The sequence below is a fragment of the Salvelinus fontinalis genome, chromosome 31 (genome assembly GCF_029448725.1).
Source record: "Salvelinus fontinalis isolate EN_2023a chromosome 31, ASM2944872v1, whole genome shotgun sequence".
Taxonomy (NCBI): Eukaryota; Metazoa; Chordata; class Actinopteri; order Salmoniformes; family Salmonidae; genus Salvelinus; species Salvelinus fontinalis.
In genome coordinates this window covers 2169927-2186679 of record NC_074695.1, presented here as the reverse complement: position 1 = coordinate 2186679, position 16753 = coordinate 2169927, and the positions used below count along the sequence as shown (strand labels likewise).

Here is a 16753-nt window from a genome sequence, read left to right as displayed (position 1 = left end):
AAGAACCATAGAGGATGGAGCTGTGTTGGGCCAAGTGTAGACACTATAGAGGATGGAGCTGTGTTGGGCCAAGTGCAGACACCATAGAGTATGGAGCTGTGTTGGGCCAAGTAAAGACACTATAGAGGATGGAGCTGTGTTGGGCCAATTTAAGAACCATAGAGGATGGAGCTGTGTTGGGCCAAGTGTAGACACTATAGAGGATGGAGCTGTGTTGGGCCAAGTGAAGACACTATAGTGGATGGAGCTGTGTTGGGCCAGGTGCAGACACAATAGAGGATGGAGCTGTGTTGGGCCAAGTGTAGACACTATAGAGGATGGAGCTGTGTTGGGCCAGGTGTAGACACTATAGAGGATGGAGCTGTGTTGGGCCAAGTGAAGACACCATAGAGGATGGAGCTGTGTTGGGCCAAGTGAAGACGCCATAGATTATGGAGCTGTGTTGGGCCAAGTGCAGACACTATAGAGGATGGAGCTGTGTTGGGCCAAGTCAAGACACCATAGAGTATGGAGCTGTGTTGGGCCAAGTGCAGACACTATAGAGGATGGAGCTGTGTTGGGCCAAGTGGAGACACCATAGAGTATGGAGCTGTGTTGGGCCAAGTGTAGACACTATAGAGTATGGAGCTGTGTTGGGCCAGGTGTATACACTATAGAGGATGGAGCTGTGTTGGGCCAGGTGAAGACACCATAGTGGATGGAGCTGTGTTGGGCCAGGTGCAGACACTATAGTGGATGGAGGTTTGTTGGGCCAAGTGAAGACACCATAGAGTATGGAGCTGTGTTGGGCCAAGTGAAGACACTATAGAGTATGGAGCTGTGTTGGGCCAAGTGAGGACACTATAGAGGATGGAGCTGTGTTGGGCCAGGTGAGGACACCATAGAGGATGGAGCTGTGTTGGGCCAGGTGTAGACACTATAGTGTATGGAGCTGTGTTGGGCCAAGTGCAGACACTATAGAGGATGGAGCTGTGTTGGGCCAGGTGTAGACACTATAGAGGATGGAGCTGTGTTGGGCCAAGTGCAGACACTATAGAGGATGGAGCTGTGTTGGGCCAAGTGAAAACACCATAGAGTATGGAGCTGTGTTGGGCCAAGTGAAGACACTATAGAGGATGGAGCTGTGTTGGGCCAAGTAAAGACACCATAGAGGATGGAGCTGTGTTGGGCCAAGTGTAGACACTATAGAGGATGGAGCTGTGTTGGGCCAGGTGTAGACACTATAGAGGATGGAGCTGTGTTGGGCCAAGTGCAGACACTATAGAGGATGGAGCTGTGTTGGGCCAAGTGAAAACACCATAGAGTATGGAGCTGTGTTGGGCCAAGTGAAGACACTATAGAGCACAGGTGTCAAACTCATTCCACGGAGGGCCGAGTGTCTGCGGGTTTTCGCTCCACCCTTGTACTTGATTGATGAATTAACATCACTAATTAGTTAGGAACTCCCCACACCTGGTTGTCTAGGGCTTTATTGAAAGGAAAGACCAAAAACCTGCAGACACAAGGCCCTCCGTGGAATGAGTTTGACACCCCTGCTATAGAGGATGGAGCTGTGTTGGGCCAAGTAAAGACACCATAGAGGATGGAGCTGTGTTGGGCCAAGTGTAGACACTATAGAGGATGGAGCTGTGTTGGGCCAGGTGTAGACACTATAGAGGATGGAGCTGTGTTGGGCCAAGTGAAGACACCATAGAGGATGGAGCTGTGTTGGGCCAAGTGCAGACACTATAGAGGATGGAGCTGTGTTGGGCCAAGTGAAGACACTATAGAGGATGGAGCTGTGTTGGGCCAGGTGTAGACACTATAGAGGATGGAGCTGTGTTGGGCCAAGTGAAGACACCATAGAGGATGGAGCTGTGTTGGGCCAAGTGCAGACACCATAGAGTATGGAGCTGTGTTGGGCCAAGTGCAGACACTATAGAGGATGGAGCTGTGTTGGGCCAAGTGAAGACACTATAGAGGCTGAAGCTGTGTTGGGCCAGGTGAAGACACTATAGAGGATGGAGCTGTGTTGGGCCAGGTGCAGACACTATAGAGTATGGAGCTGTGTTGCGCCAAGTGCAGACACTATAATGGATGGAGCTGTGTTGGGCCAGGTGAAGACACTATAGAGGATGGAGCTGTGTTGGGCCAAGTGAAGACACTATAGAGGATGGAGCTGTGTTGGGCTAGGTGCAGACACTATAGTGGATGGAGCTGTGTTGGGCCAAGTGAAGACACTATAGAGGATGGAGCTGTGTCGGGCCAAGTGCACACACTATAGAGGATGGAGCCGTGTTGGGCCAGGTGTAGACACTATAGAGGATGGAGCTGTGTTGGGCCAAGTGAAGACACCATAGAGTATGGAGCTGTGTTTGGCCAAGTGCAGACACTATAGAGGATGGAGCTGTGTTGGGCCAGGTGAAGACACTATAGAGGATGGAGCTGTGTTGGGCTAGGTGCAGACACTATAGTGGATGGAGCTGTGTTGGGCCAAGTGAAGACACTATAGAGTATGGAGCTGTGTTGCGCCAAGTGCAGACACTATAGAGGATGGAGCTGTGTTGGGCCAGGTGAAGACACTATAGAGGATGGAGCTGTGTTGGGCCAAGTACAGACACTATAGAGGATGGAGCTGTGTTGGGCCAGGTGCAGACACCATAGAGGATGGAGCCGTGTTGGGCCAAGTGAAGACACCATAGAGGATGGAGCTGTGTTGGGCCAAGTAAAGACACCATAGAGTATGGAGCTGTGTTGGGCCAAGTGAAGACACCATAGAGTATGGAGCTGTGTTGGGCCAAGTGCAGACACTATAGAGGTTGGAGCTGTGTTGGGCCAAGTGAAGACACCATAGAGTATGGAGCTGTGTTGGGCCAAGTGTAGACACTATAGAGTATGGAGCTGTGTTGGGCCAAGTTCAGACACTATAGAGGATGGAGCTGTGTTGGGCCAGGTGTAGAAACTATAGAGGATGGAGCTGTGTTGGGCCAAGTGCAGACACTATAGAGGATGGAACTGTGTTGGGCCTAGTGAAGACACTATAGAGGATGGAGCTGTGTTGGGCCAAGTGAAGACACCATAGAGTATGGAGCTGTGTTGGGCCAAGTGCAGACACTATAGAGTATGGAGCTGTGTTGGGCCAAGTGAAGACACTATAGAGGATGGATGGAGCTGTGTTGGGCTAGGTGCAGACACTATAGAGGATGGAGCTGTGTTGGGCCAAGTGAAGACACTATAGAGGATGGAGCTGTGTTGGGCCAGGTGTAGACACTATAGAGGTTGGAGCTGTGTTGGGCCAGGTGTAGACACTATAGAGGATGGAGCTGTGTTGGGCCAAGTGTAGACACTATAGAGGATGGAGCTGTGTTGGGCCAAGTAAAGACACTATAGTGGATGGAGCTGTGTTGGGCCAGGTGTAGACACAATAGAGGATGGAGCTGTGTTGGGCCAAGTGAAGACACTATTGAGGATGGAGCTGTGTTGCGCCAGGTGTAGACACTATAGAGGATGGAGCTGTGTTGGGCCAAGTAAAGACACAATAGAGGATGGAGCTGTGTTGTGCCAAGTGCAGACACCATAGAGTATGGAGCTGTGTTGGGCCAAGTGCAGACACTATAGAGGATGGAGCTGTGTTGGGCCAAGTAAAGACACCATAGAGTATGGAGCTGTGTTGGGCCAAGTGAAGACACTATAAAGGATGGAGCTGTGTTGGGGCAGGTGTAGACACTATAGAGGATGGAGCTGTGTTGGGCCAGGTGTAGACACTATAGAGGATGGAGCTGTGTTGGGCCAGGTGCAGACACTATAGAGGATGGAGCTGTGTTGGGCCAGGTGGAGACACTATAGAGTATGGAGCTGTGTTGCGCCAAGTGCAGACACTATAGTGGATGGAGCTGTGTTGGGCCAGGTGCAGACACTATAGAGGATGGAGCTGTGTTGGGCCAAGTGCAGACACTATAGAGTATGGAGCTGTGTTGTGCCAAGTGCAGACACTATAGAGGATGGAGCTGTGTTGGGCCAAGTGAAGACACTATAGAGGATGGAGCTGTGTTGGGCCAAGTGCAGACACTATAGAGGATGGAGCTGTGTTGGGCCAAGAGAAGACACTATAGAGGATGGAGCTGTGTTGGGCCAAGAGAAGACACCATAGAGGATGGAGCTGTGTTTGGCCAAGTGAAGACACCATAGAGTATGGAGCTGTGTTGGGCCAGGTGCAGACACCATAGAGGATGGAGCTGTGTTGGGCCAGGTGCAGACACTATAGTGGATGGAGCTGTGTTGGGCCAAGTGAGGACACCATAGAGGATGGAGCTGTGTTGGGCCAAGTGAAGACACCATAAAGTATGGAGCTGTGTTGGGCCAAGTGCAGACACTATAGAGGATGGAGCTGTGTTGGGCCAAGTGAAAACACTATAGAGGATGGAGCTGTGTTGGGCCAGGTGCAGACACTATAGAGGATGGAGCTGTGTTGGGCCAAGTGCAGACACTATAGAGTATGGAGCTGTGTTGGGCCAAGTGAAGACACTATAGAGGATGGATCTGTGTTGGGCCAAGTAGAGACACCATAGAGGATGGAGCTGTGTTGGGCCAAGTGTAGACACTATAGAGTATGGAGCTGTGTTGTGCCAAGTGCAGACACTATAGAGGATGGAGCTGTGTTGGGCCAAGTGAAGACACTATAGAGGATGGAGCTGTGTTGGGCCAAGTGCAGACACTATAGAGGATGGAGCTGTGTTGGGCCAGGTGCAGACACTATAGTGGATGGAGCTGTGTTGGGCCAGGTGCAGACACTATAGAGGATGGAGCTGTGTTGGGCCAGGTGTAGACACTATAGAGGATGGAGCTGTGTTGGGCCAAGTGCAGACACTATAGAGGATGGAGCTGTGTTGGGCCAAGTGCAGACACTATAGTGGATGGAGCTGTGTTGGGCCAAGTGACGACACTATAGTGGATGGAGCTGTGTTGGGCCAAGTGTAGACACCATAGAGGATGGAGCTGTGTTGGGCCAAGTGAAGACACCATAGAGTATGGAGCTGTGTTGCGCCAAGTGCAGACACTATAGAGTATGGAGCTGTGTTGGGCCAAGTGAAGACACCATAGAGGATGGAGCTGTGTTGGGCCAAGTGAGACACTATAGAGGATGGAGCTGTGTTGGGCCAAGAGTAGACACTATAGAGGATGGAGCTGTGTTGGGCCAAGTGAAGACACCATAGAGGATGGAGCTGTGTTTGGCCAAGTGAAGACACCATAGAGTATGGAGCTGTGTTGGGCCAGGTGTAGACACTATAGAGGATGGAGCTGTGTTGGGCCAAGTGAAGACACCATAGAGGATGGAGCTGTGTTGGGCCAAGTGCAGACACCATAGAGTATGGAGCTGTGTTGGGCCAAGTGCAGACACTATAGAGGATGGAGCTGTGTTGGGCCAAGTTAAGACACCATAGAGTATGGAGCTGTGTTGGGCCAAGTGAAGACACTATAGAGGCTGAAGCTGTGTTGGGCCAGGTGAAGACACTATAGAGGATGGAGCTGTGTTGGGCCAGGTGCAGACACTATAGAGTATGGAGCTGTGTTGCGCCAAGTGCAGACACTATAGTGGATGGAGCTGTGTTGGGCCAGGTGAAGACACTATAGAGGATGGAGCTGTGTTGGGCCAAGTGAAGACACTATAGAGGATGGAGCCGTGTTGGGCCAGGTGTAGACACTATAGAGGATGGAGCTGTGTTGGGCCAAGTGAAGACACCATAGAGTATGGAGCTGTGTTTGGCCAAGTGCAGACACTATAGAGGATGGAGCTGTGTTGGGCCAGGTGAAGACACTATAGAGGATGGAGCTGTGTTGGGCTAGGTGCAGACACTATAGTGGATGGAGCTGTGTTGGGCCAAGTGAAGACACTATAGAGTATGGAGCTGTGTTGCGCCAAGTGCAGACACTATAGAGGATGGAGCTGTGTTGGGCCAGGTGAAGACACTATAGAGGATGGAGCTGTGTTGGGCCAAGTACAGACACTATAGAGGATGGAGCTGTGTTGGGCCAGGTGCAGACACCATAGAGGATGGAGCCGTGTTGGGCCAAGTGAAGACACCATAGAGGATGGAGCTGTGTTGGGCCAAGTAAAGACACCATAGAGTATGGAGCTGTGTTGGGCCAAGTGAAGACACCATAGAGTATGGAGCTGTGTTGGGCCAAGTGCAGACACTATAGAGGTTGGAGCTGTGTTGGGCCAAGTGAAGACACCATAGAGTATGGAGCTGTGTTGGGCCAAGTGTAGACACTATAGAGTATGGAACTGTGTTGGGCCAAGTTCAGACACTATAGAGGATGGAGCTGTGTTGGGCCAGGTGTAGAAACTATAGAGGATGGAGCTGTGTTGGGCCAAGTGCAGACACTATAGAGGATGGAACTGTGTTGGGCCTAGTGAAGACACTATAGAGGATGGAGCTGTGTTGGGCCAAACGAAGACACCATAGAGTATGGAGCTGTGTTGGGCCAAGTGCAGACACTATAGAGTATGGAGCTGTGTTGGGCCAAGTGAAGACACTATAGAGGATGGATGGAGCTGTGTTGGGCTAGGTGCAGACACTATAGAGGATGGAGCTGTGTTGGGCCAAGTGAAGACACTATAGAGGATGGAGCTGTGTTGGGCCAGGTGTAGACACTATAGAGGTTGGAGCTGTGTTGGGCCAGGTGTAGACACTATAGAGGATGGAGCTGTGTTGGGCCAAGTGTAGACACTATAGAGGATGGAGCTGTGTTGGGCCAAGTGAAGACACTATAGTGGATGGAGCTGTGTTGGGCCAGGTGTAGACACAATAGAGGATGGAGCTGTGTTGGGCCAAGTGAAGACACTATTGAGGATGGAGCTGTGTTGGGCCAGGTGTAGACACTATAGAGGATGGAGCTGTGTTGGGCCAAGTGAAGACACTATAAAGGATGGAGCTGTGTTGGGGCAGGTGTAGACACTATAGAGGATGGAGCTGTGTTGGGCCAGGTGTAGACACTATAGAGGATGGAGCTGTGTTGGGCCAGGTGCAGACACTATAGAGGATGGAGCTGTGTTGGGCCAGGTGGAGACACTATAGAGTATGGAGCTGTGTTGCGCCAAGTGCAGACACTATAGTGGATGGAGCTGTGTTGGGCCAGGTGCAGACACTATAGAGGATGGAGCTGTGTTGGGCCAAGTGCAGACACTATAGAGTATGGAGCTGTGTTGTGCCAAGTGCAGACACTATAGAGGATGGAGCTGTGTTGGGCCAAGTGAAGACACTATAGAGGATGGAGCTGTGTTGGGCCAAGTGAAGACACTATAGAGGATGGAGCTGTGTTGGGCCAAGAGAAGACACTATAGAGGATGGAGCTGTGTTGGGCCAAGAGAAGACACCATAGAGGATGGAGCTGTGTTTGGCCAAGTGAAGACACCATAGAGTATGGAGCTGTGTTGGGCCAGGTGCAGACACCATAGAGGATGGAGCTGTGTTGGGCCAGGTGCAGACACTATAGTGGATGGAGCTGTGTTGGGCCAAGTGAGGACACTATAGAGTATGGAGCTGTGTTGGGCCAAGTGAAGACACTATAGAGGATGGATCTGTGTTGGGCCAAGTAGAGACACCATAGAGGATGGAGCTGTGTTGGGCCAAGTGAAGACACTATAGAGGATGGAGCTGTGTTGGGCCAAGTGCAGACACTATAGAGGATGGAGCTGTGTTGGGCCAGGTGCAGACACTATAGTGGATGGAGCTGTGTTGGGCCAGGTGCAGACACTATAGAGGATGGAGCTGTGTTGGGCCAGGTGTAGACACTATAGAGGATGGAGCTGTGTTGGGCCAGGTGCAGACACCATAGAGTATGGAGCTGTGTTGGGCCAAGTGCAGACACTATAGTGGATGGAGCTGTGTTGGGCCAAGTCACGACACTATAGTGGATGGAGCTGTGTTGGGCCAAGTGAAGACACTATAAAGGATGGAGCTGTGTTGGGCCAAGTGAAGACACCATAGAGTATGGAGCTGTGTTGCGCCAAGTGCAGACACTATAGAGTATGGAGCTGTGTTGGGCCAAGTGAAGACACCATAGAGGATGGAGCTGTGTTGGGCCAAGTGAAGACACTATAGAGGATGGATCTGTGTTGGGCCAAGTAGAGACACCATAGAGGATGGAGCTGTGTTGGGCCAAGTGAAGACACTATAGAGGATGGAGCTGTGTTGGGCCAAGTGCAGACACTATAGAGGATGGAGCTGTGTTGGGCCAGGTGCAGACACTATAGTGGATGGAGCTGTGTTGGGCCAGGTGCAGACACTATAGAGGATGGAGCTGTGTTGGGCCAGGTGTAGACACTATAGAGGATGGAGCTGTGTTGGGCCAGGTGCAGACACCATAGAGGATGGAGCTGTGTTGGGCCAAGAGAAGACACCATAGAGGATGGAGCTGTGTTTGGCCAAGTGAAGACACCATAGAGTATGGAGCTGTGTTGGGCCAGGTGCAGACACCATAGAGGATGGAGCTGTGTTGGGCCAGGTGCAGACACTATAGTGGATGGAGCTGTGTTGGGCCAAGTGAGGACACTATAGAGTATGGAGCTGTGTTGGGCCAAGTGAAGACACTATAGAGGATGGATCTGTGTTGGGCCAAGTAGAGACACCATAGAGGATGGAGCTGTGTTGGGCCAAGTGAAGACACTATAGAGGATGGAGCTGTGTTGGGCCAAGTGCAGACACTATAGAGGATGGAGCTGTGTTGGGCCAGGTGCAGACACTATAGTGGATGGAGCTGTGTTGGGCCAGGTGCAGACACTATAGAGGATGGAGCTGTGTTGGGCCAGGTGTAGACACTATAGAGGATGGAGCTGTGTTGGGCCAGGTGCAGACACCATAGAGTATGGAGCTGTGTTGGGCCAAGTGCAGACACTATAGTGGATGGAGCTGTGTTGGGCCAAGTCACGACACTATAGTGGATGGAGCTGTGTTGGGCCAAGTGAAGACACCATAGAGGATGGAGCTGTGTTGGGCCAAGTGAAGACAGCATAGAGTATGGAGCTGTGTTGGGCCAAGTGAAGACACTATAGAGGATGGAGCTGTGTTGGGCCAAGTGAAGACACCATAGAGTATGGAGCTGTGTTGGGCCAAGTGAAGACACCATAGAGGATGGAGCTGTGTTGGGCCAAGTGAAGACACTATAGAGGATGGAGCTGTGTTGGGCCAAGAGTAGACACTATAGAGGATGGAGCTGTGTTGGGCCAAGTGAAGACACCATAGAGGATGGAGCTGTGTTTGGCCAAGTGAAGACACCATAGAGTATGGAGCTGTGTTGGGCCAGGTGCAGACACCATAGAGGATGGAGCTGTGTTGGGCCAAGTGAAGACACCATAGAGTATGGAGCTGTGTTGGGCCAAGTGAAGACACCATAGAGTATGGAGCTGTGTTGGGCCAAGTGAAGACACCATAGAGGATGGAGCTGTGTTGGGCCAAGTGAAGACACTATAGAGGATGGAGCTGTGTTGGGCCAAGAGTAGACACTATAGAGGATGGAGCTGTGTTGGGCCAAGTGAAGACACCATAGAGGATGGAGCTGTGTTTGGCCAAGTGAAGACACCATAGAGTATGGAGCTGTGTTGGGCCAGGTGCAGACACCATAGAGGATGGAGCTGTGTTGGGCCAGGTGAAGACACTATAGAGTATGGAGCTGTGTTGGGCCAAGTGAAGACACCATAGAGGATGGAGCTGTGTTGGGCCAAGTGTAGACACAATAGAGGATGGAGCTGTGTTGGGCCAAGTGAAGACACTATTGAGGATGGAGCTGTGTTGGGCCAGGTGTAGACACTATAGAGGATGGAGCTGTGTTGGGCCAAGTGAAGACACAATAGAGGATGGAGCTGTGTTGTGCCAAGTGCAGACACCATAGAGTATGGAGCTGTGTTGGGCCAAGTGCAGACACTATAGAGGATGGAGCTGTGTTGGGCCAAGTAAAGACACCATAGAGTATGGAGCTGTGTTGGGCCAAGTGAAGACACTATAAAGGATGGAGCTGTGTTGGGGCAGGTGTAGACACTATAGAGGATGGAGCTGTGTTGGGCCAGGTGTAGACACTATAGAGGATGGAGCTGTGTTGGGCCAGGTGCAGACACTATAGAGGATGGAGCTGTGTTGGGCCAGGTGGAGACACTATAGAGTATGGAGCTGTGTTGCGCCAAGTGCAGACACTATAGTGGATGGAGCTGTGTTGGGCCAGGTGCAGACACTATAGAGGATGGAGCTGTGTTGGGCCAAGTGCAGACACTATAGAGTATGGAGCTGTGTTGTGCCAAGTGCAGACACTATAGAGGATGGAGCTGTGTTGGGCCAAGTGAAGACACTATAGAGGATGGAGCTGTGTTGGGCCAAGTGAAGACACTATAGAGGATGGAGCTGTGTTGGGCCAAGAGAAGACACTATAGAGGATGGAGCTGTGTTGGGCCAAGAGAAGACACCATAGAGGATGGAGCTGTGTTTGGCCAAGTGAAGACACCATAGAGTATGGAGCTGTGTTGGGCCAGGTGCAGACACCATAGAGGATGGAGCTGTGTTGGGCCAGGTGCAGACACTATAGTGGATGGAGCTGTGTTGGGCCAAGTGAGGACACTATAGAGTATGGAGCTGTGTTGGGCCAAGTGAAGACACTATAGAGGATGGATCTGTGTTGGGCCAAGTAGAGACACCATAGAGGATGGAGCTGTGTTGGGCCAAGTGAAGACACTATAGAGGATGGAGCTGTGTTGGGCCAAGTGCAGACACTATAGAGGATGGAGCTGTGTTGGGCCAGGTGCAGACACTATAGTGGATGGAGCTGTGTTGGGCCAGGTGCAGACACTATAGAGGATGGAGCTGTGTTGGGCCAGGTGTAGACACTATAGAGGATGGAGCTGTGTTGGGCCAGGTGCAGACACCATAGAGTATGGAGCTGTGTTGGGCCAAGTGCAGACACTATAGTGGATGGAGCTGTGTTGGGCCAAGTCACGACACTATAGTGGATGGAGCTGTGTTGGGCCAAGTGAAGACACTATAAAGGATGGAGCTGTGTTGGGCCAAGTGAAGACACCATAGAGTATGGAGCTGTGTTGCGCCAAGTGCAGACACTATAGAGTATGGAGCTGTGTTGGGCCAAGTGAAGACACCATAGAGGATGGAGCTGTGTTGGGCCAAGTGAAGACACTATAGAGGATGGATCTGTGTTGGGCCAAGTAGAGACACCATAGAGGATGGAGCTGTGTTGGGCCAAGTGAAGACACTATAGAGGATGGAGCTGTGTTGGGCCAAGTGCAGACACTATAGAGGATGGAGCTGTGTTGGGCCAGGTGCAGACACTATAGTGGATGGAGCTGTGTTGGGCCAGGTGCAGACACTATAGAGGATGGAGCTGTGTTGGGCCAGGTGTAGACACTATAGAGGATGGAGCTGTGTTGGGCCAGGTGAAGACACCATAGAGGATGGAGCTGTGTTGGGCCAAGAGAAGACACCATAGAGGATGGAGCTGTGTTTGGCCAAGTGAAGACACCATAGAGTATGGAGCTGTGTTGGGCCAGGTGCAGACACCATAGAGGATGGAGCTGTGTTGGGCCAGGTGCAGACACTATAGTGGATGGAGCTGTGTTGGGCCAAGTGAGGACACTATAGAGTATGGAGCTGTGTTGGGCCAAGTGAAGACACTATAGAGGATGGATCTGTGTTGGGCCAAGAGAAGACACCATAGAGGATGGAGCTGTGTTTGGCCAAGTGAAGACACCATAGAGGATGGAGCTGTGTTGGGCCAAGTGAAGACACTATAGAGGATGGAGCTGTGTTGGGCCAAGTGCAGACACTATAGAGGATGGAGCTGTGTTGGGCCAGGTGCAGACACTATAGTGGATGGAGCTGTGTTGGGCCAGGTGCAGACACTATAGAGGATGGAGCTGTGTTGGGCCAGGTGTAGACACTATAGAGGATGGAGCTGTGTTGGGCCAGGTGCAGACACCATAGAGTATGGAGCTGTGTTGGGCCAAGTGCAGACACTATAGTGGATGGAGCTGTGTTGGGCCAAGTCACGACACTATAGTGGATGGAGCTGTGTTGGGCCAAGTGAAGACACCATAGAGGATGGAGCTGTGTTGGGCCAAGTGAAGACACCATAGAGTATGGAGCTGTGTTGCGCCAAGTGCAGACACTATAGAGTATGGAGCTGTGTTGGGCCAAGTGAAGACACCATAGAGGATGGAGCTGTGTTGGGCCAAGTGAAGACACTATAGAGGATGGAGCTGTGTTGGGCCAAGAGTAGACACTATAGAGGATGGAGCTGTGTTGGGCCAAGTGAAGACACCATAGAGGATGGAGCTGTGTTTGGCCAAGTGAAGACACCATAGAGTATGGAGCTGTGTTGGGCCAGGTGCAGACACCATAGAGGATGGAGCTGTGTTGGGCCAGGTGAAGACACTATAGAGTATGGAGCTGTGTTGGGCCAAGTGAAGACACCATAGAGGATGGAGCTGTGTTGGGCCAAGTGAAGACACTATAGAGGATGGAGCTGTGTTTGGCCAAGAGAAGACACTATAGAGGATGGAGCTGTGTTGGGCCAAGTGAAGACACCATAGAGGATGGAGCTGTGTTTGGCCAAGTGAAGACACCATAGAGTATGGAGCTGTGTTGGGCCAGGTGCAGACACCATAGAGGATGGAGCTGTGTTGGGCCAGGTGAAGACACTATAGTGGATGGAGCTGTGTTGGGCCAAGTGAGGACACCATAGAGGATGGAGCTGTGTTGGGCCAAGTGAAGACACCATAGAGTATGGAGCTGTGTTGGGCCAAGTGCAGACACTATAGAGGATGGAGCTGTGTTGGGCCAGGTGCAAACACTATAGAGGATGGAGCTGTGTTGGGCCAGGTGCAGACACCATAGAGGATGGAGCTGTGTTGGGCCAAGTGCAGACACTATAGAGTATGGAGCTGTGTTGGGCCAAGTGAAGACACTATAGAGGATGGATCTGTGTTGGGCCAAGTGGAGACACCATAGAGGATGGAGCTGTGTTGGGCCAAGTGTGGACACTATAGAGTATGGAGCTGTGTTGGGCCAAGTGCAGACACTATAGAGTATGGAGCCGTGTTGGGCCAGGTGCAGACACTATAGAGGATGGAGCTGTGTTGGGCCAAGTGCAGACACTATAGAGGATGGAGCTGTGTTGGGCCAAGTGCTGACACTATAGAGGATGGAGCTGTGTTGGGCCAGGTGAAGACACTATAGAGGATGGAGCTGTGTTGGGCCAAGTGAAGACACCATAGAGGATGGAGCTGTGTTGGGCCAAGTGAAGACACCATAGAGGATGGAGCTATGTTGGGCCAGGTGCAGACACTATAGAGGATGGAGATGTGTTGGGCCAAGTGCAGATACTATAGAGTATGGAGCTGTGTTGGGCCAAGAGCATACACTATAGAGGATGGAGCTGTGTTGGGCCAAGTGAAGACACTATAGAGCAGGGGTGTCAAACTCATTCCACGGAGGGCCTAGTGTCTGCAGGTTTTTGGTTTTTCCTCTCAATAAAGCCCTAGACAACCAGGTGTGGGGAGTTCCTAACTAATTAGTGATGTTAATTCATCAATCAAGTACAAGGGAGGAGCGAAAACCCGCAGACACTCGGCCCCCCGTGGAATGAGTTTGACACCTGTGCTATAGAGTATGGAGCTGTGTTAGGCCAAGTGCAGACACTATAGAGGATGGGGCTGTGTTGGGCCAAGTGAAGACACTATAGAGGATGGAGCTGTGTTGGGCCAGGTGAAAAACACTATAGAGGATGGAGCTGTGTTGGGCCAGGTGCAGACACCAGCTTACACGCTTAACGTGTCAGTCAGTCAGTGTGTGTGTCTGTCTGTATCCACACCACAGTCAGAGCAGAGACAGGGCTCCCTAGTGCTGCACTGATGAAGCTGTGATCTAGCGGTTAGACCTGGTAATAACCTTTATCATTAAACCACTGTTGGCTTAGTGCCATCATCCATCACATCCATGAATGAGGATTATATTTTATGACAATTTTAATTAACTTCCTGAATTGACCTACTTCCTGGAACGTGGTACGATGGTTGTCTGAGTGTTCTGCCACACTGTGGGGTTGTGGGTGGAGCCAGTTGGGTTGTAAGTAACACTGGTGAATAAGTGGGAGGGGCTATTTGGGCTGTGGGTGGAGTTAGTTGTGGGAGGGGCTATGTACTCACCATGGGTTTGTGGGCAGAGCCACCAGGTCTGTTGTTCTTGCTGACCCAGCGGTTGATGCGGTCGGAGATCCCAGACGCGAATCTGCGAGGTTCCTGTCTGAGGACCCCAGGGCTGCATGGAGCTGCTGCCTGATCCTTTTCAAATAGGCATCTCTTCTTCGAAACCTCATCCAGCAGGAACAGGGTCCTCTGGGCAATGTCGGGAGAACGCAGAGACTCAGACTTCTACAGGATTAGAGACAGGGAGGGTTAGGTTAAGACAGAGAGCGTTAGGTTAAGACAGAGAGCGTTAGGTTAAGACAGAGAGGGTTAGGGTAAGACAGAGAGGGTTAGGGTAAGACAAAGAGGGTTAGGGTAAGACAGAGAGGGTTAGGGTAAGACAGAGAGACAAAGAGGGTTAGGGTAAGACAGAGAGGGTTAGGGTTAGAGACCATTTTAATTTTAATTTAAATTGTTATTCTTTATTTATCCAGGTTAGAGTTATTGAGATAAAATCTATTTTTCAAGAGATACCAAGACAGCATCAGGAGTAACAACATTTGAGACAAATATCAGACATAGGGCTCTATTTTCGGCTGGTGTTTACGGCGATATTGTCAAACGCACTTTAGTTTGCAATTTGGGCATGTAAATACATTCGCACGGGCATTTTCCAGCCCAGGTTATAATATACCTGTCTTATACCAGTCCAGGTTATAATATACCTGTCTTATACCAGCCCAGGTTATAATATACCTGTCTTATACCAGCCCAGGTTATAATATACCTGTCTTATATCAGCCCAGGTTATAATATACCTGTCTTATATCAGCCCAGGTTATAATATACCTGTCTTACACCAGCCCAGGTTATAATATACCTGTCTTATACCAGCCCAGGTTATAATATACCTGTCTTATATCAGCCCAGGTTATAATATACCTGTCTTATACCAGCCCAGGTTATAATATACCTGTCTTATACCAGCCCAGGTTATAATATACCTGTCTTATACCAGCCCAGGTTATAATATACCTGTCTTATACCAGCCCAGGTTATAATATACCTGTCTTATACCAGCCCAGGTTATAATATACCTGTCTTATACCAGCCCAGGTTATAATATACCTGTCTTATACCAGCCCAGGTTATAAAATACCTGTCTTATACCAGCCCAGGTTATAATATACCTGTCTTATACCAGCCCAGGTTATAATATACCTGTCTTATACCAGTCCAGGTTATAATATACCTGTCTTATACCAGCCCAGGTTATAATATACCTGTCTTATATCAGTCCAGGTTATAATATACCTGTCTTATACCAGCCCAGGTTATAATATACCTGTCTTATACCAGCCCAGGTTATAATATACCTGTCTTATACCAGCCCAGGTTATAATATACCTGTCTTATATCAGCCCAGGTTATAATATACCTGTCTTATACCAGCCCAGGTTATAATTTACCTGTCTTATACCAGCCCAGGTTATAATATACCTGTCTTATACCAGTCCAGGTTATAATATACCTGTCTTATACCAGCACAGGTTATAATATACCTGTCTTATACCAGCCCAGGTTATAATATACCTGTCTTATACCAGCCCAGGTTATAATATACCTGTCTTATACCAGCCCAGGTTATAATATACCTGTCTTATACCAGCCCAGGTTATAATATACCTGTCTTATACCAGCCCAGGTTATAATATACCTGTCTTATATCAGTCCAGGTTATAATATACCTGTCTTATACCAGCCCAGGTTATAATATACCTGTCTTATACCAGCCCAGGTTATAATATACCTGTCTTATATCAGCCCAGGTTATAATATACCTGTCTTATATCAGCCCAGGTTATAATATACCTGTCTTATACCAGCCCAGGTTATAATATACCTGTCTTATACCAGCCCAGGTTATAATATACCTGTCTTATACCAGCCCAGGTTATAATATACCTGTCTTATACCAGCCCAGGTTATAATATAACTGTCTTATACCAGTCCAGGTTATAATATACCTGTCTTATACCAGCCCAGGTTATAATATACCTGTCTTATACCAGCCCAGGTTATAATATACCTGTCTTATACCAGCCCAGGTTATAATATACCTGTCTTATACCAGCCCAGGTTATAATATACCTGTCTTATATCAGCCCAGGTTATAATATACCTGTCTTATACCAGTCCAGGTTATAATATACCTGTCTTATACCAGCCCAGGTTATAATATACCTGTCTTATACCAGCCCAGGTTATAATATACCTGTCTTATACCAGCCCAGGTTATAATATACCTGTTTTATACCAGCCCAGGTTATAATATACCTGTCTTATATCAGCCCAGGTTATAATATACCTGTCTTATACCAGTCCAGGTTATAATATACCTGTCTTATACCAGCCCAGGTTATAATATACCTGTCTTATATCAGCCCAGGTTATAATATACCTGTCTTATATCAGCCCAGGTTATAATATACCTGTCTTATATCAGCCCAGGTTATAATATACCTGTCTTATATCAGCCCAGGTTATAATATACCTGTCTTATACCAGTCCAGGTTATAATATACCTGTCTT

At 49.6% G+C, this 16753-nt stretch overlaps 1 protein-coding gene across 1 annotated transcript in view; it reads right to left on the bottom strand.

The window, feature by feature from the left end:
- Positions 1–16753, bottom strand: part of lad1 (ladinin) — a 112732-nt gene that overhangs the window by 15202 nt on the left and 80777 nt on the right. Inside the window, exon 11 of the mRNA XM_055891092.1 lies at positions 14183–14407. Coding sequence (XP_055747067.1) covers positions 14183–14407 — 225 coding nt within the window. The remainder of the gene's footprint in view (positions 1–14182; positions 14408–16753) is intronic.